The sequence below is a fragment of the Pongo abelii genome, chromosome 13 (assembly GCF_028885655.2).
Source record: "Pongo abelii isolate AG06213 chromosome 13, NHGRI_mPonAbe1-v2.0_pri, whole genome shotgun sequence".
In the NCBI taxonomy this organism is placed as follows: Eukaryota; Metazoa; Chordata; class Mammalia; order Primates; family Hominidae; genus Pongo; species Pongo abelii.
In genome coordinates, this window is record NC_071998.2 from 119,691,795 (window position 1) to 119,716,426 (window position 24,632).

At 52.2% G+C, this 24,632-nt stretch overlaps 1 protein-coding gene across 2 annotated transcripts; it reads left to right on the forward strand.

Moving 5' to 3' along the window:
* Nucleotides 1–1,555: 1,555 nt before the first annotated feature.
* Nucleotides 1,556–22,617, forward strand: URM1 (ubiquitin related modifier 1). Of its 2 annotated transcripts, XM_024252284.3 has the most exons (5): nucleotides 1,556–2,308; nucleotides 8,931–9,001; nucleotides 19,682–19,763; nucleotides 21,137–21,185; nucleotides 21,542–22,617. In XM_024252284.3, the coding sequence occupies exons 1-5, from the start codon at nucleotides 2,274–2,276 to the stop codon at nucleotides 21,608–21,610; spliced, it is 306 nt and encodes a 101-aa protein (XP_024108052.1). In that variant the 5' UTR covers nucleotides 1,556–2,273; the 3' UTR covers nucleotides 21,611–22,617. The 2 variants fall into 2 exon arrangements, with proteins under 2 accessions (XP_024108052.1, XP_024108051.1); XM_024252283.3 differs by lacking the exon at nucleotides 21,542–22,617 and having other exon boundaries at nucleotides 21,137–21,520.
* Nucleotides 22,618–24,632: the final 2,015 nt, after the last annotated feature.

Here is a 24,632-nt window from a genome sequence, read left to right on the forward strand (position 1 = left end):
CTTTATCAGTGCCTGTGGTCTCAGTTACTCTAGAGGCTGAGGCAGGAGGTTCCCTTGAATCCAGCAGCTCAAGATTACAGTCAGCTGTGATCATGCCATTGCACTCCGGAGTCTCACTCTGTCACCCAGGCTGAGTGCAATAGCATGATCACGGCTCACTGCAGCCTTGACCTCCAGGCTCAGGTGATCCTCCCCTCTTAGCCTCCTGAGTAGCTGGGACAGGCACACTCCACCATGCCTGGCTGATTTTTTAAGAAACATTTACAGACATAGGGTCTTGCTGTGTTGCCCAGGCTGGTCTCAAACTCCCAGCCAGAAGCAGTCCTCTTGCCTTGGCCTCCCAAAGCATTGGGATTGCAGGTGTGAGTCACCACATCCATTCCACCTGAACTCCTAGATCTTAACTATTACATCATTCTGCCCCTAACCACTAGGCTACACCATCATCCTCTACCAATGCTGAGTTCAGTTTTGGAAGTGCTGGTGTTTAGATACCCATAGGACGTCTACTTCATTCCATTTCTTTTTTTTAGCGTCTCACTCTGTTGCCCAGGCTGGAGTCCAGTGGCACGATCTTGGCTCACTGCAACCTCTGCTGCTTCCTGGGTTCAAGGGATTCTCCTGCCTCTGCCTTCAGAGTAGCTGGGATTACAGGAGACTGTCACCATGCCTGGCTAATTTTTGTATGTTTAGTAGAGACGGGGTTTCACCATGTTGGCTAGACTGGTCTCGAACTCCTGACCTCGTGATCCGCCCATCTCGGCCTCTCAAAGTGCTAGGATTACAGGCATGAGCCACCGTGCCTGGCCAGCTTCATTCCATTTCTGCCCTGGGCTTTTTTTTTTTTTTTTTTTTTTTTGAGACAGAGTCTTGCTTTGTCACCAGGCTGGAGTGCAGTGGCTCGATGTCAGCTCACTGCAACCTCCACCTCCCAGGTTCCAGCGATTCTTCCGCCTCAGCCTCCCAAGTAGCTGAGACTACAGGCGCACGCCACCACATCCAGCTAATTTTTGTATTTTTTTAGTAAAGACAGGGTTTTGCCATGTTGGCCAGGATGGTGTTGATCTTTTCACCTCGTGATCCGCCTGCCTCGGCCTCCCAAAGTGCTGGGATTACAGGCGTGAGCTACCACACCCGGCCTGCCCTGAGCTTTTGCAACAGGCTCCAGTGGTCTCCTTGTCTCTTTCCTTATTCCCCTCAAATCATTCTCCATATTGCAGCCAGAAATTATATTTTAAAACACAATTCTAAAATGTCACTGTCTCCCAAAACCCTTCAGTTGTCTCTCACTGCTCCTAGAGACTGAAATGTTTACCTGCTTACAAGGCAGGGGTTGGCCCCTGCGCACCTTTGCAGCTCCATCTCTAGATGGATGAAAGTCAGGCTCCCTAACTTCCACCTTCCTCCCCGTGTTCCAGCATGTTCTCACCCAGAGCCTCTGGGCCTTTTGTCCTCACTGGAATGCTGCTAGAGGTTTCTCTCCCCTCACAGCCAACTAGTTTACTCAGGTTTTAGAGCTCAGCAAGTCCAGTCTACTCAGTTTTCTTTTTGAAGTTCCTATAACTTCAGTTACTTTATTTAAGTTTGAGGTTGTACATGTCTTAGTATGCTTATTTGATTACAGTTAGTCTCCCCGCTAGACTGTGAGTGCCCTAAAGGCAAGAACCTTGCCCATCCCCTTTACCACTAGCACCGATCAAAATGCCTGGCACAGGGAGGCGCAATGAACAGCTGTTGAACGAGTGACTTCCAAATCGACAGCAAAGGGGGCGGCTGGATAGCGAGTCGCCCGCTCAGGAGAGATTCTGGGTCGGAAATAAAGATCTGGGAGTCATTTATAACCAACCAGACGAGTGGATGGGCTGGCCCAAGCGGTGTGTAGACTGAAGAGATTCTAACTCATGCAAGATAAGCAGTTACGTGGCTCACGGTCACGCCGCAAAAATCCTGGGGGCTCTCCTCCGCCTGCTTGTGGTCCCGTACAAGGCGCTTCCCACCCTGGGTCTCTGAGCCCAGTCGGTGAAAGACGGAAGGAGACCGATTCACAGCGCCAACAGCACCGGTGATATTCCCTCTGCCACCCCTTCCCCTGCCCTGCCCTCCCCTCCCCTGCCCTGCCCTGCCCTCCCCTTCCCTCGATGTCTTCCTCCAACAGCTGACGAAGCTGGATTCCTGGGCACCGCCTCTTCCGTCCGCGGCGCCCGGAGACACCCGGAAATTTGCGGGCGCGCCGGAAGTTGAGGGGAGTTTCCTGCGAGCTCGGCTTCCTCAACATGGCAGCGCCCTTGTCAGTGGACGTGGAGTTCGGGTGAGTCACAGAGCTGGGGCGCCGTGGGGATGGATTGAAGTCGTCGGGCCCAGAATTCCTTTCCTTCTGCCGTGGGGCCTGACACGGCCGAATCACTGGGTGTCCCAGTGCCCGCTGTGAGCTACGCTACCCGCCTAGGAGAGTCTGAGAGGCCAGTCTCCCTTGGCAATGAGGCCGTCTGTCCGGAAATAGAGGCGTAAATTGGGAGGGAGATGCTCTCTGTGTACCCCTCGGTGCCCTGTGCTCCCCCGGAGTCGAAGGTCGTGACTGTTAGCAGGCAGCCTCTCTATCTTCTTTTCCATTCCTATCTCGGACCAATCCCATCTGTTTGGCATCTGAGCTAGAACCTAGAAGGACCACCCTCCACCCACTGATTTCATTCTTTGGGCAGCAGTTTCTTTTTACACTGTTATTAAGGTCTTGTTTCTCGTGGGATGTAGTGGCCAGGGCGGGACTTTTTTCTTTTTCTTTCCCAAGACTTGGGGATGCTAAACAGACCTGAGCCTCCTTCAGGACAGTCAGTAAACTTGCTGATTGCCTTCTGCAGAACTTGAGTCAGGTGGAGACACGGGGACAAATAAGAAATGACACTGAAGGGAACTAACAGGGACGGTATAGTATACATAAGACAAAAAATGCAGAAATTGGGACACACACCAATTACTGAAGAAACACAGAGCAGGGAGGAAGTCTACCCAAGGCACTATTTTGTGCTTCCTACAAACAGGTTTGTCATATGGTTTCAAAGCTGAGAGAAACTGCAGAGCTTAGAGAGAAGGCAAAGAAACAGGCCTTGAAAGATGGGTGGTGTACTTTGCAGTATCACGTGGAAAAGAGGGAATAGGTAGGTGTGTGTGTGTGTGTGTGTGTAATAGGTAGGTGTGTGTGTGTGCCTGTGTGTGTGTAGATAAACAAGCCAAGGTCTATGTGAAAGGAAAAGTCTGGGACGGGAATCTAAAACCTCTTCCCAGTGCCTTTCTTCTCATTGGATGCCTCCCATTTCTTTCATGTTTTCCCTTAATTGGGTAGTTCATTCACCAGCCATTTATTGAGTGCCTACCATGTGCCGGGCAGCAAGCCAGACACTGAGGATACAAAGATAAATAGAAGTCTGTCCATGCCCTACAGCGTTCAGCATTTCTGCCCCTTAGAAGGGGGGTAAGTCTCATGACTAAGTGCATTTTAATTGATATTGTCTGGCTGCTTGGATCCAATTAGAACTGTATTGGTCTGGACTTCTCACTGTTTTGCCTCACTGACCCTTGGCCCAGCTACACTCCCCAAAGCCTGGGATTCTAGGAGGATCCGTGCTTCCTTGACAGGCCTCAGCAAAGCTGGAAAGAGAGAAGCCACAGACTGCTGTGTTAAGATTTATCTGGGCCAGGCATGGAGGCTCATGCCTGTAATCCTAGCACTTTGGGAGGCTGAGGCAGGAGGACTGCTTGAGCCCAAGAATTTGAGACCAGCCTGGGCAACATGGGGAGACTTCATCTCTACCAAAAAAAAAAAAAAAAAAGATTTATCTGCAGACAACTTGCCTTTCATCCTCATGAGTCAGACATGGTCTTTGTTTATCAAGAATGTCTCTGCTAGGTACTGTGCTAGCTCAGTGGGGAAGTCATGTGAGGAAGATGGGGCCATTGCTCTCCTGAGCTTACACACCAGCACAATTGCCCTTTTTCTGACCCAATCATCTCTCACTTCAGTCTCCCTTACCTCCAAGAGCAATAATGACCCCTGGCAAGGCAGGACAACATTCCTCCACCCACCCACCCACCCACCTTCTATCACCTCCTGTCACAGCACAGTGTTCCATGAAAATTGCAGCATTCTCAGGAATGCCCAACATGATGCTAAACCCAGGTTCCTTCTCTCTTTGTCCTTGGGTTGATGCACGTTTTTGCCCTGACCTTTCTTTCATTTCCTGTGTATCTTAGCAGACATGATTCACCCTTATCCAGAACTGGAGCAAATTTGCAAAGGCTAACACGCCCATCATTTTCTCCCTTTTGTCCCTTAGTGGCCCCACTCCTACTCCAGTCCTGGAAGGGTCTCCCTCCTGAGCAGATATAGTCCTCTTGGCCCCACCAGCTCCTCCAGAGACCCTCTGGAAGGCCTCTAAGCCTCTAACACCTTCCTTCTTGTCAGTGACCAGGTCTGCCATCCTTTGTCTTCCCCCTGAACTGTTCTCAGCAGAGCGTTTTCTCAGGTCACGGAGGATTCAAAGTATGTAATATAGTTGTGTTTTGTGTCCCTGTGGTCCATGTTGTAAAGGCCCAGATATGGAATTCTCTCTGTCCCACCCCTCTTCCTCCTTCCTGAGTTGCGGAGGTATTGGCAAAAGGAGGGAATGTCATTGAGGTCAGAGAAGAACTGGGAGAAATGGGCATTTCCTTTCCTTTAGCAGATATTTGTTGAGTGTCTACCATGTACCAGGCCCTGTTTTAGGCAGAGCTTGCAGCCCAGCAGGTGGAGAGGAAGTAAATAAACAAACTATATATATATGTGTATATGTATGTGTATATACAGAAGATTAAAAGATGAAGATACATCAGAAAAGGTGAAGGCGGTTTTGAGAATATCTGTACCTGTCACTGGTGTCTACAAACACATTCACCAAGAATTGGGGGGCTGAAGGAAGATGGAGATATGTCAGTTGAGTTTGAATAGCAGATCTTATAAGACATAAGAGAGTCTGGTCTTGGGTCTCTCCTGGGCTAGAACAGGCCCCTTGTCTGCCTCCCTGAATCACTCTTGAGGCTGGGCATGCACCTTCCCCCACTCCAGATGTGCTGACAGCAGAAATGCCAACCCCTCCCTTGAGGGCCAGTGAATTCATCAGTGACAGGTCACTCTTTGAGCGAGACTGGTTCTCCCTTCATCCGCTTGTAAAGGGAAAAACAGCCTCGGCCTCTGAGCCTGGCACCACCAGGTTTGGCCAGTCTTGGTTGTTTGCCTGAGTCCCAGTGCCTTCAGTTCCCATCCCTCTTCTCTGACCCCCAACTCCTGAGCCCCTTGCCTGTCACCCTCCCCCACCCCAGCTGCTGCATGTGCCAACCCCCCACCCAGGAGAAAACGAGGCTCTTGGAAGGGGATAAATGGAGGCTCTGTGCGGGCTTGCAGCTGAAATGGCCCTGTGCGCGGCCACAGATGGGCCTCCTCTCCCCCTCCACATTTCTGCATCAACAAAGCGTGACCTTGTTTGGATGACAGTCGCCCCATGTTTTCCCCATGACAATGCTTGCCTTGCCTTTGCCTCCCGGCAGGCTGTCTCAGGACATCTCTGTTCCCTGAAATTGGGAAAGGGTGGTGGGGTGGAAGACATCACATCCTTCAAAAGTCTGGTAAGGCCTTTTCAGTTAAGATCCACAAGAAGTCTGAGATGGGAATTGGGAGACCCAGAGGGAGAAGCAGCATGGAGCGCTGAAAGAGCCCTGGCACTCATCTCAGAAGCCTTAGCTTCTGGACTTGGCTCCAATCATCTCTGCAGTCCCCGCCTTCCCTTGGCCAGGTGCTAGGACACAGAAATGAACCAAACTCTGCCCTCAAGAGGCTTTCTGACCTTTGGGAAGTCCTGTTTTTTTCTGACCAGTCTGCTGGTGCTAAGCAGGAATCAGTTAGACTGAAATTATAATTCAGCCCCTGACTGTCTAACCTTGGACAAGTTAGTTGCTTAACCTCTCTAGGCTTGAGTCTGCTTTTCTATCAAAGTGAGTTAATAATATCTACCTTCTCCCTTCTTCCCTGGGACTCCCTGAGGATGAAATGAGATGAGGAACATCTTATAAATGGTGAGGCAATGTGAACAGTTGTTCTTAGTTGTTGCCAGGCCCCATGGACTCTCTCAGCCTCCAGCACTGTGATGTGCCCACCAGGTCAGCAGCAGGTGGCATGGGCAGGAGCATTTCAAACCATCATCTGGCCAGAGGAAACCCCTAGATGCACAGGGTCTCCAGAGTGCCTCACAGTGGCTCCCCAACATTTTTCCAGGTGGAAAGACTGAAGCTTAAGATTGAGTCAAGGCCAGGCATGGTGGCCCACGCCTATAATCCCAGCACTTTGGGAGGCCGAGGCAGAAGGATTGCTTGAGCCCAGGAGTTCAAGACCAGCCTGGGCAATATAGTGAGACCTCATCTCTGTTATAAAATATTTTTTAATTATTATTAGTTTTGAGATAGGGTCTCACTGTGTCGCCCAGGCTGGAGTACAGTGGCGTGACCTTGGCTAACTGCAGCCTCAACCTCCCAGGCTCAGGTGATCCTCCCACCTCAGCCTCCCAAGTAGCTGGGACTACAGGCGCACACCACCATGCCCACCTAATTTTTGTACTTTTTGTAGACACAAGGTGTTGCCATGTTGCCCAGGCTGCTCTTGAACTCCTGGACTTAAGCAATCCTCCCTCCCCTCTCAGCCTCCCAAAGTGCTAGGGTTACAGGTGTGAGCCACTGTGCCTGGCCCCCAAAGTATTTTAATAACAAAGAAAAAAGAAGATTGAGTCACACATCTAAGGTCTCAACATAGGGAGAGGTGGAGCCTGAGCTTCGCATTGGGGCCGGCAGCTCCAAAGGCTGTGTTCTGCACCTGTGTGGTAAACTGCCTCTCTAGAAGGCAGAGGAGTAAAAACAAGAGTATGCAAATTTGCGTACTTGATTTTTTTTTTTTTTTTAAATAATTAGAGACAGAGCCAGGCATGATGACTCACAGCTCTAATCCCAGCACTTTGGAAGGATTGTTTGAGCCCAGGAGGTCAAGACCACCCTGGACAACATAGGGAGACCCTGTCTCTACAAAAAATAAAAATAAAATTAGGCAGGTGTGGTGACACGTGCTTGTGGTCCCAGCTACTTGGGGGCTGATGTGGGAGGTTTGCTTGAACCCAGGAGGTTGAGGTTGCAGCGAGCTGAGATCACGCTACTGCACTCCAGCCTGGGTGATAGAGTGAGATCTTGTCTCAAAAAATAAACAGGCCAGGCGCGGTGGCTCACGCCTGTAATCCCAACACTTTGGGAGGCTGAGGCAGATGGATCACGAGGTCAGGAGTTCAAGACCAGCCTGGCCACAATGGTGAAACCCTGTCTCTATTAAAAAAAAATACAAAAATTAGCCAGGTGTGGTAGCATGTGCCTGTAATCCCAGCTACTCTGGAAGCTGAGGCAGAGGATTGCCTAAACCCAGGAGGCGAAGGTTGCAGTGAGCCAAGATTGCACCACTGCACTCTAGCCTGGGCGACAGAGTGAGACTCTGTCTCAATAAATAAATTTTTTAAAAAAGTAAAATAAAATAATAAAATAAAAATAGGCCAGGCACAGTGGCTCATGCTTCTGATTTCAGCACTTTGGGAGGCCAAGGCGGGGAGATTACTTGAGCTTAAGAGTTCGAGACCAGCCTGAGCAACATGGCGAAATCCCATCTCTACAAAAAGTACAAAATTAGCTGAGTGTGATGCCATGCACCTGTAGTCCCAGCTGCTTGGCGGTCTGATGGGGGAGGATTGCTTAAGCCTAGGAGGTCAAGACTGCAGTGAGCTGTGATTGTGCCACTGAACTCCATGCTGGGTGACAAAGCAAGACCTTGTCTCAAAAATAAATAAATAATAATTTACTGGTTGCCTAATAATAATTACATAGAGACAGGGTCTTGCTATGTCACCAAGGCTCTATTTCACTGAGGCTCATCTCAAACTCCTGGCCTCAAGCAGTCATCTCGCCTATGGCCTCCCACAATGCTAGGATTCCAGGTGTGAGCCACCACACCTGGCCGGTACTTGATTATTAGTAAAAATTGTATCCTACTTTGCCACATTAGAAGTCATATTTAGGAATTGGTCACTGGGGCTGGGCAGAGTGGCTTGTGCCTGTAATCCCAGCGCTTTGGGAAGCTGAAGTGGGAGGATTGCTTTAGGCCAGGAGTTTGAGATCAGCCTGGGTAACATAACAAGACTCCATCTCTACAAAAAATTTAAAGATTAACCTGATATGGGCCAGGCATGGTGGCTCATGACTGTAATCCCAGCACTTTGAGAGGCCAAGGTGGGTGGATCACCTGAGGTCAAGAGTTTGAGACCAGCCTGGCCAACATGGTGAAACCCTCTGTCTAAAAATACAAAACTTAGCCAGATGTGGTGGCTCATGTCTGTAGTCCCAGCTACTCGGGAGGCTGAGGCACGAGAATCGCTTGAACCTGGGAGGCGGAGGTTGCTATGCGCTGAGATCACACCACTGCACCGCAGCCTGGACAACAGAGTGAGACTAAACAGAGTAAAATAAAATTAAATATAAACATAAATATTAATATAAAAAGTAGCCTGATATGGTGGCATGTACCTGTAGTCCTAGCTACTTGGGAGGTGAAACAGGAAGGTCTCTTGAGCTCAGGAGTTCAACGTTACAGTGAGCTATGATTGCACTGCTGCATTCCAGCATAGGCGACAGAGTAAGAACCTGTCTCTAAGAAAGAAAGGGGGAAAAAAGAATTAGTCACTGCACCCAAGGTGTTTCTGCACCTTAGTCTCTTCTTCTCTCGGGCTTCATTACCAGCCCTATCCTCAGTTTTCTGTTTCCGCTACCTCTTCCTATTTGCAGGAGCTCACCTGGCTGTCTTTTTCTCTGGTCCTCCTTTGCAGAGGTGGTGCGGAGCTCCTGTTTGACGGTATTAAGAAACATCGAGTCACTTTGCCTGGACAGGAGGAACCCTGTGAGTACTGGCTTTCTGAACCCCTCTCTTGAGGCCGTTGAACAGGAGTTGGTCCATGGGGAACACTCAGCCCCGTTCAGGCCTGTGTTCTGCACCCGTGTGCTAAGCTGCCTCTCTAGCAGGCAAAGGAATAAAAACAAGAGTCTAAACGGCCGGGCCGGGTGGCTCACACCTGTAATCCCAGCACTTTGGGAGGCCAAGGTGGGCGGATCACAAGGTCAGGAGTTCGAGACCAGCCTGGCCAACATGGTGAAATCCCGTCTCTATTAAAAATACAAAAATTAGCTGGGCATGGTGGCACGTGCATGTAATCCCAGCTACTCAGGAGGCTGAGGCAGGAGAATTTCTTGAACTGGAACCGGGGAGGCGGAAGTTGCAGTGAGCCGAGATCATGCCACTGTACTCTAGCCTGGGCGACAAAGCAAGACTCCATCTCAAAAAAAAAAATACTTGTTAATCTTTCTTGAACAAATATACACTGAGCACCTTCTGTGTAGCAGACCATGTGCTGATCACTGTGGAGACAGACATGAACAAGAGCCAGTCCCAGGCCAGGTGTGGAGGCTCACACCTGTGATCCCAGCACTTTGAGGGGCTGAGGCGGGCGGATCACTTGAGACTAGGAGTTCTAAACCAACATGGCGAAATCCCATCTCTACTAGAAATACAAAAAATTAGTCATGCATAGCGGTGCGCGCTTGTAATCCCAGCTACTCAGGAGGCTGGGGCAGGAGAATTGCTTAAACCTGGGAGGCAGAGGTTTCAGTGAGCCGAGATCGCGCCACTGCACTCCAGCCTGGGTGGCAGAGCAAGATTCTGTCACCAAAAAAAAAAGAAAAAAAAAAGAAAAAAGCCAGTCCCTGCCTTTAATTTGGGAGATTTTAAAGAATTAACTTGCAGATCTTTGGCCGGGTAACTGTCAGGATAGCCTAGGGGCTGGGGACCGGATATGGCAGGTGTTCAGATCTTTTGTAACCTTAGCAGTGGATTCTAGCAAGGGCTCAGGGATGGGATTCCAGTCTCTACCTATGACTGAGATACTTCTGGGGAGAAGAGGGCATCAGTTATATTAAGAGACAGGAAATGAGGTTCCTGGAGGTGGGTGGTAGAAAATGGTCAAGTCAGGCTGGGCGCGGTGGCTCACACCTTTAATCCCAGCACTTTGGGAGGCCGAGGCGGGCGGATCATGAGGTCAGGAGTTCGAGACCATCCTGACCAACATGATGAAACCCTGTCTCTACTAACAGTACAAAAATTAGCTGGCGCAGTGGCAGGCATCTGTAATCCCAGCTACTTGGGAGGCTGAAGCAGGAGAATTGCTTGAACCCGAGAGGCAGAGGTTGCAGTGAACCAAGATCGCACCACTGCACTCCAGCCTGGGCAACAAGAGCAAGACTCCATCTCAAAAAAAAAGAAAAAGAAATAAGAAAACAGGCCAGGCATTGGCCGGGCACGGTGGCTCACGCCTGTAATCCCAGCACTTTGGGAGGCCAAGGCGGGTGGATCACGAGGTCAGGAGTTCAACACCAGCCTGGCCAAGATGGTGAAACCCCATCTCTACTAAAAATACGAAAAAATTAGCTGGGCGTGGTGGCATGCGCCTGTAATCCCAGCTACTCCAGAGGCTGAGGCAGAGAATTGCTTAAACCTAGAGGGGCGGAGGTTGCAGTGAGCCGAATCATGCCACTGCACTCCAGCCTGGGCAACAGAGTGAGACTCCATCTCAAAAAAAAAAAAAAAAAAAAAAGAAAAGGAAAGAAAATAAGCCAGGCACAGTGGCTCATGCCTGTAATCCTAACACTTTGGGAGGCTGAGGTAGGAGGATTACCTGAGCCCAGGAATTTGAGACCAGCCTGGGTAACATGGCAAAACCTGGTCTTTATAAAAAAATAAAAAATTAGCCAGGCATAGTGGCATGCACCTATGTTCCTAGCTGTTTTAGAGGCTGATGTTGAAGGATTGCTTGAGCCCAGGAGATGGAGACTACGGTGAGCTATGATCACACCACTGTTCTTCAGCCTGGGTGCCAGAGTGAGACCCTGTCTCAAAAAAAAAAAAAAAAAAAAAAAAAAGCAGAATATGTATGGAGAGAAAAAAAGAAAATGGTCAAGTGAGATTTGGCAAGATTCTTCTGGAACTGGACACACATCTGCCAGGAATCAATTAGTATTGCTCAGATTCACTGGCTGCCGCACCTCTCTGTCCCTCCCTCAGGTTGGAGAGCAGTGGCACAGGGTGGGGTCTGTCTGCCACACTTGGAGGCTGGGGGGACACTTACTGAGGAGCAGGGCACTGCCCACATTGAGCTGGGAGGGGATATGTGGCTGGTGTTTAGTGTCAGGATTGTGTGTCCCTGGTCGAGGAAGACATGGGGTGCTAAAGGTGACTGTTTCTTAGTTTGACAGATGGCCATGCAGCCTTGGGAAGGCACACGGTGCTCTGAGAAGAAGTTTCTCAAAGATTCAGTCTCAAAGACCTTGCCTGGAAGTTTATTAAAATATCACAAGTTATTATTTATTTCCTCTGGAGTTTGTCTGACATGAAAACCCACAAATTTTTTTTTTTTTTTCTTTTGAGATGGAGTCTCGCTCTGTCTCCCAGGCTGAAGTGCTGTGGTGCAGTCTCGGCACGCTGCAACCCCCACCTCCTGGGTTCAAGCAATTCTCCCACCTCAGCTTCCCAAGTAGCTGGGATTACAGGCATGAGCCACCGCACCTGGCCACTTTTTTTTTTTTTTTTTTTGAGACGAGGTCTTGCTCTGTCGCCAGGCTGGATTGCAGTGGCGCAATCTCAGCTCACTGCAACCTCCGCCTCCCGGGTTCAAGCGATTTTCCTGCCTCAGCCTCCCGAGTAGCTGGGACTACAGGCATGCACCACCATGCCCGGCTAATTTTTTGTATTTTAGTAGAGACAGGGTTTCACCATGTTGGCCAGGATGGTCTCGATTTCCTGACCTCATGATCTGCCCACCTCAGCCTCCCAAAGTGCTGGGATTACAGGCGTGAGCCACCGTGCCCGGCCAATTTTTGTATGTTTTAGTAGAGACGGGGTTTCACCATGTTGGCTGGGCTGGTCTCTAACTCCTGACCTCAAGTGACCCGCCCACCATAGCCTCCCAAAGTGTTGGGATTACAGGCACGAGCCACTGTGCCTGCTCCCCAAATTTTAATAATTCTGGCCCCATTTCATTCATTCATTGACTGAGTACTCAGCAGTGCCAGGTACAGTAGAAAGTACTTTATTTGGGCCAGGCGCGGTGGCTTATGCCTGTAATCCTAGCACTTTGGGAGGCCGAGGCAGGTGGATCACGAGGTCAGGAGATCGAGACCATCTGGCTAACACGGTGAAACCTTGTCTCTACTAAATATACAAAAAAAAAGAAAGTACTTTATTTGGCTGGGCGCTTTGGCCAGCACTTTGGGAAGCCGAGACAGGTGGATCGCTTGAGCCCAGGAGTTCGAGACCAGCCCGGGCAACATGGTGAAACCCCGTCTCTACAAAAAATATGAAAATTAGCTGAGTATGGTAGTGCATCCCAGTAGTCCCAGCTATTTGGGAGGCTGAGGTTGGAGAATGGCTTGAGCCCGGGATGTGGAGGTTGCAGTGAGCTAGTAGCATGCTGCTGCACTCCAGCCTGGGCAGCAGACCTGAGGCTGTCAGACCCTGTCTCAAAATAAGAAAGTACTTCATTCTTTTTTTGTTTGTTTGTTTTTGAGATGGAGCCTTGCTCTGTTGCCCAGGCTGGATTGCAGTGGCGCGATCTTGGCTCACTGCAAGCTCCGCCTCCCAGGTTCACGCCATTCTCCTGCCTCAGCCTCCCGAGTAGCTGGGACTACAGGCGCCTGCCACCACGCCTGGCTAATTTTTTGTATTTTTTAGTAGAGACGGGGTTTCACCATGTTAGCCAGGATGGTCTCGATCTCCTGACCTCGTGATCTGCCCACCTTGGCCTCCCAAAATGCTGGGATTACAGGCGTGAGCCACCGCGCCCAGCCCCAAAGTACTTTATTCTTTCATGTAGTTGGCAAATCTATTTCGAGTGCCCTCTTTGTGCCATCACTGTACTAAGTTACTGGATATTCATTCATGAGCGAAACAGATGTGGTCCTTGCCCTAGTAGAGTTAGCAGTGTAATGGGAGTGGAGCCAGGGAATAAACAAGTAAACAAATGAATGTATAACTGCATCATTACAACTTTTAGTAATTGGCATGAGGAGAACAAAAGGGTACTTGAATAGGACTAATAGGTGGTCAGCAGAGGTCTCTTTAAGGAGGTAACATACCAAGGCCAGGTGCAGTGGCTCACTCCTGTAATCCTAGCACTTTGGGAGGCCGAGGTAGGCGGATCACCTGAAGTCTGGAGTTCGAGACCAGCCAGGCCAACATGGTGAAACCCTGTCTCTACTAAAAATACAAAAATAGCTGGGCATGGTGGTGGGCATCTGTAATCCCAGCTACTCAGGAGGCTGAGGCAGGAGAATCGCTTGAACCCTGGAGGTGGAGGTTGTAGTGAGCCGAGATCATGCCACTGCACTCCAGCCTGGGCGCAGAGCGAGACTCCATCTCAAAAACAAAAAACAAAACAAATAAAAGGTAGAAACCAAAATTTAGAAAAGTCAGGGGTCTCATGCCAAGTCATAGAGTTATTTAAATAGCAGAGTTGGGATTCAGAACTAGCTTTCAGGCCACTGAATTTCAGAGTCCTGGCACTTTGCCACTAACCCATCACCATCTATCCCGAGAGGCTCCCTGAATTACTCTAACATCTTATATTTTCCAGTTTTTACGCTTTCCTTCATTTATTTATTCATGAGTTCAACAGCTACTCATTTCAACTTTCAGATGACCCCAAGAGATAAGAGACCCCTAAAAGAAAAAGAGAAGGAGGGAGGGACCTGAGGCCTGTCCAGAGTTACCTGAGTAGGGAGGCTGGACTGGGACTCAGATTTTTTTATACCTCATCTTCCAGCCACTGTTCAGGGAACAGGCAGGGGCCTATCCCCACTCTGGGAAGAAAGGAGAGGAGTGGGAGGGAAGGCACAGTGGCCCACTTAGTCTTTGGCCCCTTTGCTGTGAGTGCCTACACCTGGTTCCTGTTGTGCCCAGAGGCATGGGTCACAAAGCAGACCCTAGGTCACCAACAGAGCTGGTTAGCAGCTGCCAGGCCTCACCCTGGCACATGTGAGCCCAGCTGGGGGTCAGGGGCCTGGTGCTGCTAGGAGAGTCTTACCCTTCCCCCAAGTCCATGCCCAGATATGTCATCTGGCAGCCTTCCCAGCCTAGGGGCTGCCACTTGGCCAAGAGAGCCTTGGAGGTTCCAGCAGAAATAATAGCAGCCGTAAGATTTCAGAATGTGACAAGCCTCACAAATGAGGGAACTCGTGGCTCCTAGGCCAGGGGAGAGCTTCCAACCCAACCAATTTGGGAGAAATGATGAGCAAGGCCTGAGGGAGTGAGACTGTGAGAGAGGAAGCCTGGCACGCACAGTTGCATATCACTTATTCCTGCCAGCCTCTTTCTTCCCCATCTGTAAGATGGGAGGTTGGGCTTGCTTTGTACGTTATTGAGCTGGTTGTCTCTTTGACATCTATAAGAGAAGTTTCTTCAAGATCCAAGTATATACATCTGTGAAGCAGAGTGTGCTGACCCAGTAAGAAGTTGTGTGAGAGGAGGGATGTCTTAACAGCCATCTCGCTGAAACGGCCAGGCAGGCACCCACCAGCTTAGGGTATTGTGGCTGCTGGGAGTTGGCCTCTGTGATTCAAGCATCCCTTTGACCCAAGGTCCCCTGCCCAGGCCCCAAGTGTAGACGTGGCCGCCTCACCTTTCCCTGCCTGTCTTCCCCTGCCCTGCCATTGTGCCCCCTCCGCCTGCTCCACTTGTGTTAAAGGGTGGCTGGTGAGGGAGGGCAGGAGCTGCAGGAGCTCCTGGGTGCTTTAAACTGCTTAGCATGCATTTCACAGCCTCTCTGGGGCCAGCTGTTCCTTTCTCTGCTCTCAGGGCCTGTTTGCTGATCCCCTCTCCACCTCCCTCCTCCCCATACCCCTCCCAGTCCCTGTGCAAAATTGCTTTTGAAAAGATCCACTTTCTGCTTAATTAAACAATGAGGAGGTCCCCTCGCACATCTGTAAACCTCCTTCTGAGGCCAGTTTAGCCCACAAACTGCTCCATTCTTACCCCCATTCACTTGTAAATGGCCCCTCTGATGTTCCCTCCACCCCCTCTCCTCTGTTACTCCCCGCTTGCCAGCTCTTTCTTTTCCCTTTTCAACTGAGGCCTGGGGTGGGCTCCCCGAAGAGCCGGTCTTGGAGCCTGGTGGACTTGGTGGGGACAGAGGCAGTTTAACCTGTGGAAGAGAAGACTTAGGGGATCCTTTCTTCCAAATCTGAAGGGCCATCCTGGGGAATAGGGGGTGCATTTGTTGGCATGGTCCCTGTGGACCATTCAGGCCCAGTGGGTGGGAATGACAGGAAGACAGATTTCTGCTTGGGAGAAAAGAGCTCTTAACAATCAGAGCCGCTCCACAGAGGAGCTGACCTCCTGTCCCTGGAGGTGTTCAAAGAGAGGCTGGATGAGGGTCTGTTACGCCTGCGAGTCAATATCAGATACGACTTTGAGGTTGCTCCGTTTCAGTCCCACAAGGCTGAGGCTGACACCCTTTGGGGCCCTCCCACAGTGGGCAGTCAGTGTCCCCCAGAGTAGAACAAGTCCACTGGGGCGAGGGATTCTGGTGGAGCTTGCGTCGGTGCTCTCCATGGTGGGTATCCTCCCTTTGGCAGCAGCCTTTAGAAGGTACTGGAGCCCAGAGGATGAGGAATCTGAAGTCACTGTGGGCTTACAGCTCAGAGCAGCCATCTGTTGAGCGTGTCCTGTGTGTGTGACACTGCCAGGCCTGCCATGGGCATTGTGCCTTACGTAATCCTCAGCATTCTTGGTGTTTGGATTATTACCCCTGCTTGTCAGAGGATGACACTGAGACAGCAAGATGAAGTGACTTCCTAGCTAAGGCCATCGAGCACACAGCCCAGGTCCTCTGGCTGTAGACTCAGAACTCAACCACTCCACCATAGAGCAGCAGCTCTCATCGCCTGCTCTGCCCCCGATGGGCAGGCCAGGTGCCAAGGCATCCTGCACTGGAAACCTTGTATTAGGTGCCCATCTCCCTCTTCTGGTGCTGTGTGCCCAGGGGCAGCCTGGCCGCCAGCACCTACAGCCTCAGAGTGTCATTCCTACCACCTGGATTGTACTGGGAGCATTGGCCAACCCCAACATCTTGTGGGTTCAAACATCTAACATAGAAGGAAGGTCAGTATCTAGGACCCCTCACTACTCTCCCAGTCCCCTCATTCCCCTTCCAGCTTCTGATGGGAAGATACGGGATGCCACAGAAAACCCCAGCCAGTCCCAGCACTATCTGATTAATGGTTGGCTCTACCTTGCCCTCTAAAGCTGGGGTGCCAGGCCACTGGGCAGAGCGTGCAGAAACCCAGAGAGCACGAGGGGTATAGGTTCTTCCTCTGGATCCTGGAGTAATTACAGCGTTGATATGCAGGGCACAGTGCTGAGAGCTTTGTATATATCGTCTTATTTGATCCCCCACAATGACCCTATGAGACAATGTTAACATCCCCATTTTACAAAAAAAGGAAGCCGAGGCTCCAAGAATTCTTTACCTAAGGTCATAGAACTAGGAAGTGATGGAGTCCAGCTCAAAACCAGGCCTGTCTGACTCCAGGGTCCATGCTCTTAATCTCTTTCTTCCTCCCTCCTTCCCTCCCTACCTCCCCAGTTGTCCACTCAAGTAATGGTAATGGTATTGCCATACATTTGAGCTGGATCGTGATTCAAGTGTTGAGTCAGAGACACATGGAAGCACAGGCCTGGGCAGTGGGGCCTGGTTCCCAGGAAACACATACCTGGGAGATACCGCTGAGGTTCACTAGGAGGGAGAGGCCCCTACGGGAGCAGGCCCGTTCTCAAGGTCTGGCCCCATCTCCCGCTGAGCTTCTTACCTTCTCTGTTCTGCTACCTTGAACCTGCCCATTCCATCCTGCCCCAGCCTTCCCATGTGTTATCCTTCTGTCCAGAATGCTGCCCACCCCACTCATCCTTCAGACCTGAGCTTCACTGTTTAACACCCTCAGTCAGGCCTCTCCTGATCCCAGATGAAGGAGATAGCATTTGTTACAACTAATTAAGTATGGTCTGTCTCCCCTACTGGCCTCTAGCTCCCTGAGGGTAGGTAGCTCTGTGTCCCTCTTGCCCACTGCCATCTCCCTAGCACCTTGCACATAGTAGCTGCTCAATAAATATTTTTCTCCTGCGTGATCACATGGGATCCCAGGAGGGAGACTGCCCCTAGTAGGAGAGGGAAGACAAGAGGACACAGAGTGGGAAGGTGAAAGTGAGAGTCTCCAGCCCCCATCTATCCCAGAGCCATCCATCCCCAAGCCACCGGCCCCTGACTCTGCTTAACCCTTCCTCCTCCCCTGGGCACCTTTGGAAGCCGACCATCTGGCTTGAAGGCTATTTGCATATTGTCTGTGCCTCAGCAAGCCTAGCAAGATGTCCCTGGGGGTGTGTTTCAGGCCAGGCCGAGTGGCCCTTGCATCCTGCAAAGGGAACCATGAGTTCCCCCTCTCCCCACCCCCAAATCCGGGCATGGGGGAACAATACGGGTGGTGATGCAGTAGCCTCACCATGGTAACAGGCTATCAAAAATGTGGGCAGGCCTGGGCGGGGGGCGGGCAGAAGAGGGAGGGAGTGACCTCAGCAAATAGGAGCATCATGATAAATGAGCCCGCACTGGGCAGCAGACTCATCCCCCAGCTCATCCCTCTGGGACTCCATGCTGGTGCCATCGTTTGGATGACCCCACCATGACCACTAGCCCTTCCCCCACCCCCAGTCCTATCCAGAGTGGAGCAGAAGCACCTTCCCTTTGGAGGGAGCCAGGGCTGTCCCCTAATTGAGTCCTGGTTCCATGAAGGCCAGGCACTGCCCAGACCTTCTCGCCGCCTCCACACACACAGGCACACCCCCGCCCGCCAGGGCTGGCTGATGGATGTGTCAGACCCCGGTGGCTCTATCGAGCCGCTACAAGATATATGGGTTGGCGGCCCACCAGACAGTGCCAAGATGGAGGCCAAGGGGATTCAGAGCCAAGGGGAAACCTCTGAAACCCAGACCTCAGGGAGGAACCCAGCCAGGAGTCCAAGTGGGCTGCAGCTAGTTGGAGGCAGCATTTTCCCCATCCCTTGCCTGCTCCAGGGACCGTGAAGACTCCGATCTGCTTTGTTTAAAAGGAGACATTAAAGTGGAAAGGCGGCAGTCTCAGTCCATGGACACTTTGCCCGTGGCCCTGTGCTTTGCTGCGTACAATCCAGGCAAGTTGGCACCAAGCAAAGTGGACCATCCAGGCTGCAGGCCTGTCAGAGCGAGGGGGCACGCGTGCCAGCCAGCATGCCTTAACTCCCTGCCCAAGGCTGGGGCCGTGTGTGCGTGCCACACTGCGGGCCCAGATAGGGCAGAGCAAAGTCGCCCTGAGTCCTAGCAGCCTTTCCCTTGTGTACACTCTGGACTCCAGGCAGGAAAACCAAGGCCTCACCTGAGACTTCTCCAGCTTAGCCCTGAGCTTTGTCTCAGGCATTAGTCCAGGACAGCAGACCCCTCTGGACGCTGACTCGGGATGGGGATGGTTAACCCCAACCCGTTTGCTGGCTTCCCAGAGGCGAGTTGTCGCCCTAGGACTTTTATCCTCAAGTCATCTAAGGGAATGAGAAGGAACTCCGCAGCCTCAGGAGAATGGCCCTGTTTCGGGGGCGGACAGTTGAGGACCATAGGCTTCGAGGTGTTTATAGAGCCACATTGCTGTGTGCTGTGGCCCGATACTGCTGCCCCTAGGAAAGGACAGGTGACCCTGGAGACAGGTGGCTCTGAGCCTCCACAAGACATACAGAGAGACTGGTGGCTTCCCCAGAACCACAAGGAGGCAGATCTCAGTGTTAGCTGAGCAGGAGAGGCCCTGTCACCCGAACCTCTGGCCACCGCTGGCGTGGAGGGCTCTGGAAGCGTGGGGTGGTGACGGGGGAGTGGAGCAGGGATTTGTCAGCATCCCTAGCTGGTGAATGATCCTTCTCTCCCTCTGCCAGAGGAAATTAACTGATGTTATCAGCTCAGCAATTGTTTTTTTCCCTCACAAAGGGAAATATATGCAGACCCCTCCAAGAGCAAAGCCGAATCCTCCCCATCTGCGACTGGCTGGAGAGATAAAGGTGGAGGGGGCTCTTCCGGGTCCTCTCAGAAGTCCAGCCATGGCAGTTGGAGACTGGCTTCCAGGACTTGTGGGTAGGGGCTTGTCTCCTAACCCTTTAGATGCGGCAGTCCTCCCGCCATCTGCCTTGAATCCCCCCACTATAGGTAAATCCCATTGCCTCTTCTCCAGGACTTCAGCAGTGCCAGGTGCAGCTTTCTCTGAAGATCCACCTGGCAAGTCACTGACCTGTCCTAACCTGTTTCCTCACCTTTGGAATCTACAAGTTCATGGGCCATCACAGCCTGGTCTAAAAGAAGCCCTCTAAACCCCGTGTGTATTTCCTTGTGGGCCAGGCAAGGCTCTTGGGGGGTGGGGCAGGCGCCATTTGGGTTTGACAAGAGTTTGTTCTGTGCATTCCTTTCCAGGGGACATCCGGAACCTGCTCATCTGGATCAAGAAGAATTTGCTAAAAGAGCGGCCAGAGTTGTTCATCCAGGGAGACAGCGTGTGAGTCCCACTCCTCCCTTCCCTGAAGGGGGTGGAGGGAGGGACGGATATTTGAGCCCCCACCCTCGGGTTCAGTCCTGGCCTTCTCTGAATCCAGTTCTCCCCCTCCTCCTCCCTGACTCTTCCAGCTCTGAGATCTATTTTCAGTTTTCTTGTTACTAAACCGAACTCTTGAGGATTTTTTAAATCCCGGATGAAAGGAGCCTGGTGAATTTCTCAGAAAACTTGGATTCTGCCCTCTGGTTGCCACAGACTTGCTGTGGGACCTTAGGCGACTTATTTTGCTTCTCTGGGCCTCAGTTACTCTCTACACAGAAAGTGCTGAGGAAAAAAATGTAGCTAGTACAACTGAAGAGCTAAATATTCTGTTTTATTTCATTGTAATTTAAATAGCCACATGCAGCTAGTAGATTAGCATACAGTGCAGCACAGGTCTAGAATTCCAAGGAGTCATTGACTCTGTGCGTGCACACACCCATGCACATGCACACACACTCACTGGGGACACCCCATAGAAGCCCAGTGCAGTCTCCTTGGAAAGGACCAGGTTCCAGTTGCCAAGAAGTTACTTCTAAAACAAGGCCAGTCCCCCATGTGAAAGGTGGCCGGTGCAGTTGTGAGGCTCGCTTATTTGCCTCAAAGCATAGGTCACTGTCAGGTCCTAGGGGATCAGGCCTAGGGGATCAGCCCTCCTTCAGGTCATGGTCCAGTGGTCTTGGAGGCCACCTCTAAGGCCAGCAGTGCTCCTTGGGCCATTACCAGTGGGAGCCAGGCTAAGCTGCCTGACCAAATGTTGACTTGACCTACCCTGCCTTATGCCGGGCAGGACTGCACGTGAGCATTGCCATGTGGCATGGCAACTGATTCGGAAGAGGCAAAACAGCCTTCTCTCCAGGATGGGCATGCAGAGGCCTAAAAAAAAGCCGAAGTTATTTTCCAGGGCTAACAAGAGTAAGATTAGACCCCTGGAAAAGTCCCACTAATGGTTACCATGACAGTGTGGCAAGCACTCCACACATATCAGCTCATTTCGTTTTCGTATAGGCCTTGTGGGATAGACACTATCACTTATCCCATTTTCAGATGAGGAACCTGGTACTCAGAAACAAAATGACCTGCCCACGGTCTGGGTGGTGGTGCTGGCTGGCATTTGCACCCATTTTCCATCTGGCTACAAAGACCATGCATGACTGTCTGACCTGGTTTCCTTCACACTCAGACCAGCCTCCCCTTCCTGGGAGATCTTTAGCCAGACCCCAGGAGGAAAGCTCCCCAGCACACTCTCAAGCAGCCCAAAGCTCTCAGCCTCTCTTCCTCTGTGCTACTGCCTCCTGCCTCGCACTCCTTGCTACTCACCACCATCTTTCCCACAGGCGGCCAGGAATTCTGGTGCTGATTAACGATGCCGACTGGGAGCTACTGGTCAGTACCTTGGGGGACATCCCTCCCCCAGCCCCTGCCCTTGCTGCTTCAGTGGGAAAGTGTTGGGCCTCTCCTCAGGCACGTATAGAGTGGCTGGGTAATCCTCCGCCCCACTCCAGCCCCACACTGAGGCTGCTGGAGTCTCCCACTCCAGGTGAGGAAGGGATGGGTAGCTGGGGACATGGGAGTACCCCTCCATCCTGAAGATTTGCAGGTTGAGGTATAGGATACCCATTTTTCTGGTAGAGTCTGTCTCTTCCAGAGCAGCCAGTCCTCAGCCCCTGCTCTCCCAACTCCTGGGGTGGACCTGGGAAGGTGGCCCTGAGGGTCTCCCGCTCCCCTCTCTCCCGCACCAGGGTGAGCTGGACTACCAGCTTCAGGACCAGGACAGCGTCCTCTTCATCTCCACTCTGCACGGCGGCTGAGGGCCCTTCTCTGGGCCTGGGCACCCTTAGAGGGGAGAACGAAGCAATCAGACATCCCCTTGGGCCCTGCTTCCAGGTCTCCCTGTCCCCCTTGCCTGCCTTCTTCCCTGCTCTGTCCCCCAAGCTCCCTCCAGGCAGGGAAAAGAGGCCAGGTGCTAAAAATGAGCCTTTCTCAAGCACGTGAGCAGCGGAAGGCAGACAGGCGCCAGAGCCCAGCACTCCCTTTTCCAGCAGCTGTGGTGGGGGAGGGTTACCCTCTGGTTTGTCAAGAGTGGAAGGAGGCTCTGTGGCCAGGTGACCTGGCTGCCTTCCACTCCTTGTACCTCAGTCTAAACATGGAGTGGCCGCTGACAAGGCGCTCCAGCCCCAGAGCCCGCGTCTTCATGGGGAAGATGAATGGACCTGAGTAGCTGAAGGAAGGCCCCTCCCTACCCAAAGACTGGAGGCTTCTCAGCCTCAATTTCCCTGTCTGGACAGCTGAGGGCTCTGCCTGTCCCCCACTGCTATCAGTATGGAACCCCACCTGGGGTCCCCTATTGAGTGCTGACTCCCCCCACCGCCAGCAGCTGTTCCTCCAGCCACACCCCTCCTTCTGCTCCCCCCACCCCTAGCCCTTGACCCTGGCTGGCCTGCCCCCCTCCACAGGCCACCAGATGGGCTCCTGAGACCCTCCCCAGGCTGCTTACAGCTCATTCTGCTGGGGGTAGAGATGAGGGGAGGGAGTAAGTTAAACCTTGGACTAGCAAGTAGAAGCCTGTGGGGATCCATGTGCCTCAGTTTCCTCCTCTACAACTAAATATTTATGGTGGCTGAAAACTGGGGAGATACTTGATGGCACAAATGTCCATTTTCTTTCCCTTCCCACCTCCTGCAAGAAGCAGGATGGGGCAGGCAGCACCTGGTAGGCAGAGTGGTTTGCCCCTCCTCCCCTTCCCTTCTGGAAGTCTTGGGGCCTCAGTGCTTGCAACAGCCGGCCTTGGGCAAATAAAAGACTAAGTTGTTTACTAGCCTCGCTCGGAGCTTCATCCTTGGAAACGGGTGGCACCTCATATCCCCCCAGCCATGGTCTGTGATACAACCTCTCCATCCTCAGCCTAGGGCCTCAGAGCTACCCTTCACCCAAAAGAGGGGTGGGGGTGAACACTCAGACAATCTGAGAGGGGGTAGTCTAATAGAGCCATCTGGAGAAGGGGGTGGCAGAGCCAGTCTGTGCTGACCAGTCTGTGTCCCAGGACGCATCCCCACCCGTCTGTCCAAGGCTTTGTCCCACCAGCTGCAGCCAGCAGCCTCAGAACCCAAAATGAGGGTAGCATAGATAAGACTGCTGAGCCCCCTTTCTGTGGTCTTTCCTTCCCATGACCTAGAGAAAAGAGCTTTGTTTGCTGGAGGGAGACCCCCAAAAAGAATTAGGGTGCTAACATCCCACCAAAAGCGTCATCCCACCCAAAATGTTGCTTTTCATTCTATGTCAATAATTTAAGATGGAATTTCTCTCCTCTCACCCTGTGGAGATGAAAGTGGCAAAAGGTTGTCCCAGCAGTGTTGGGGGACGGGGTGTGCACATCATTCTTTTGGGGGTAGATGACCTGCTGGCTGGTGGGCTTTTCTCCAGCACTACTGCAGGTAGAGGCCCTCTGGGCTTGTGTGGAGTGGGAGCAGCCGTGTTGCGACTATGGGGAGGAGCTGGTCTGGGTGCAAATTAAGGCCAGTGTTGGGGTCTGAGTGCTGTCCAGAAAGGCTGTGTGACCAACCCTCACTAGTTCTGGAGGTCAGGGTCTCCATGTTAGGGAACAGAGCAAGAGACTTGGAACAGCCCCCTACAGCTGCACTTTTAGAAGGTCAGCCTGTCCGATTCTTGTAACCTGGAGGTCCCTCCGCGTCTCCAGCCCCCTGAGCTGCAGGAGCGGCCCCATCAGTGCACCTGATTGGAACACACTAGATTTCAGGTCCTGGAAACTGGGCGCTAGGATCCGTTTCCCTGGCTGCGGAGAGTGGGAGGTGTGATGTGGAATATCCCTTCTCCCAGCACACCCCAATTAATGCTTAGAGTAGGGCAGGAGGAGGTGCTGGGAAAACCGGGTTTCTTGGCACATGGGGGTGCAAGCACTGTGGTTGAAATTGGCCATGTCCAAGGTGCACCAGACGATTTCAGGTCATTTTTAGCCCCAGACTGGAAAGGGGTCAGGGGACAGGTGACCTGGGCTCAGCCCCCAGCAGCTCCCAACCGCCCCTCTCCCAAGCAACTCCTGATCCCTGCTTTTGAGGAAATAAACAAATAAAACCCCGCTATCTCCGAAGATTTTTCTTTAATGAAAAGGATTCGTTTTTCCAAATTCTATTTCCAAAGCCGAGGAGATTGCCGGGCTGGAGCGTATCGTTGGCGACGCTTGCCCGTCGGACCCTGGCAGCCGCTGGAGGAGGCTCAGCCCATCGGTCCGTCCGGAGGGGCTTGCGGGAGGGGTTGGTTTGTTTGGGATTTAGGGGTTGGTTGAGGATTTGTTTTGTTTAGGTAGGGAGTATTGGGGTGATAAGTTAGAACAACTGCGAAACGAGTTAGCGAGCGCATTCGGCCGGCCTCTTCTTTCACCCCCGTCTTCCTGCGGCTTGGGCTGAGGGCGGACCACATTCGGCCCCGCCGCTGCGTGCCGGCTTCGTTCCGGCCGAAATTTGAAAGGAGGAAAAACGACGCGTTCGACTGGAGGACCCTGCTGGCCGGGACTGGTCACCCGCAGAGGAGAAGGAAGAAGGACGAGGCTGCGGATGGCGGCGCTGGTGGCAGGGACCGGCGTCTCTGTGCGCGCGGGCCAGGACCGCGATCCTCGCGCTGGGGCCAGCCAGCCGCCGCCCCGAGAGGTCTCGCCCGCGCTGAGCTCTGTCCCTGCGGCCCCCGCCCCTGTTGCGCCCGGAGCTCAGCCACAGATGTCCAGCCACAATTCTCGGTTGGCCGCAGACTCGTACAAGAATTGCGTTTGGACAATCAGTGGCGAAGCCCCTGAGTTCAGGGCCCTGGTCTCCTGCGGGG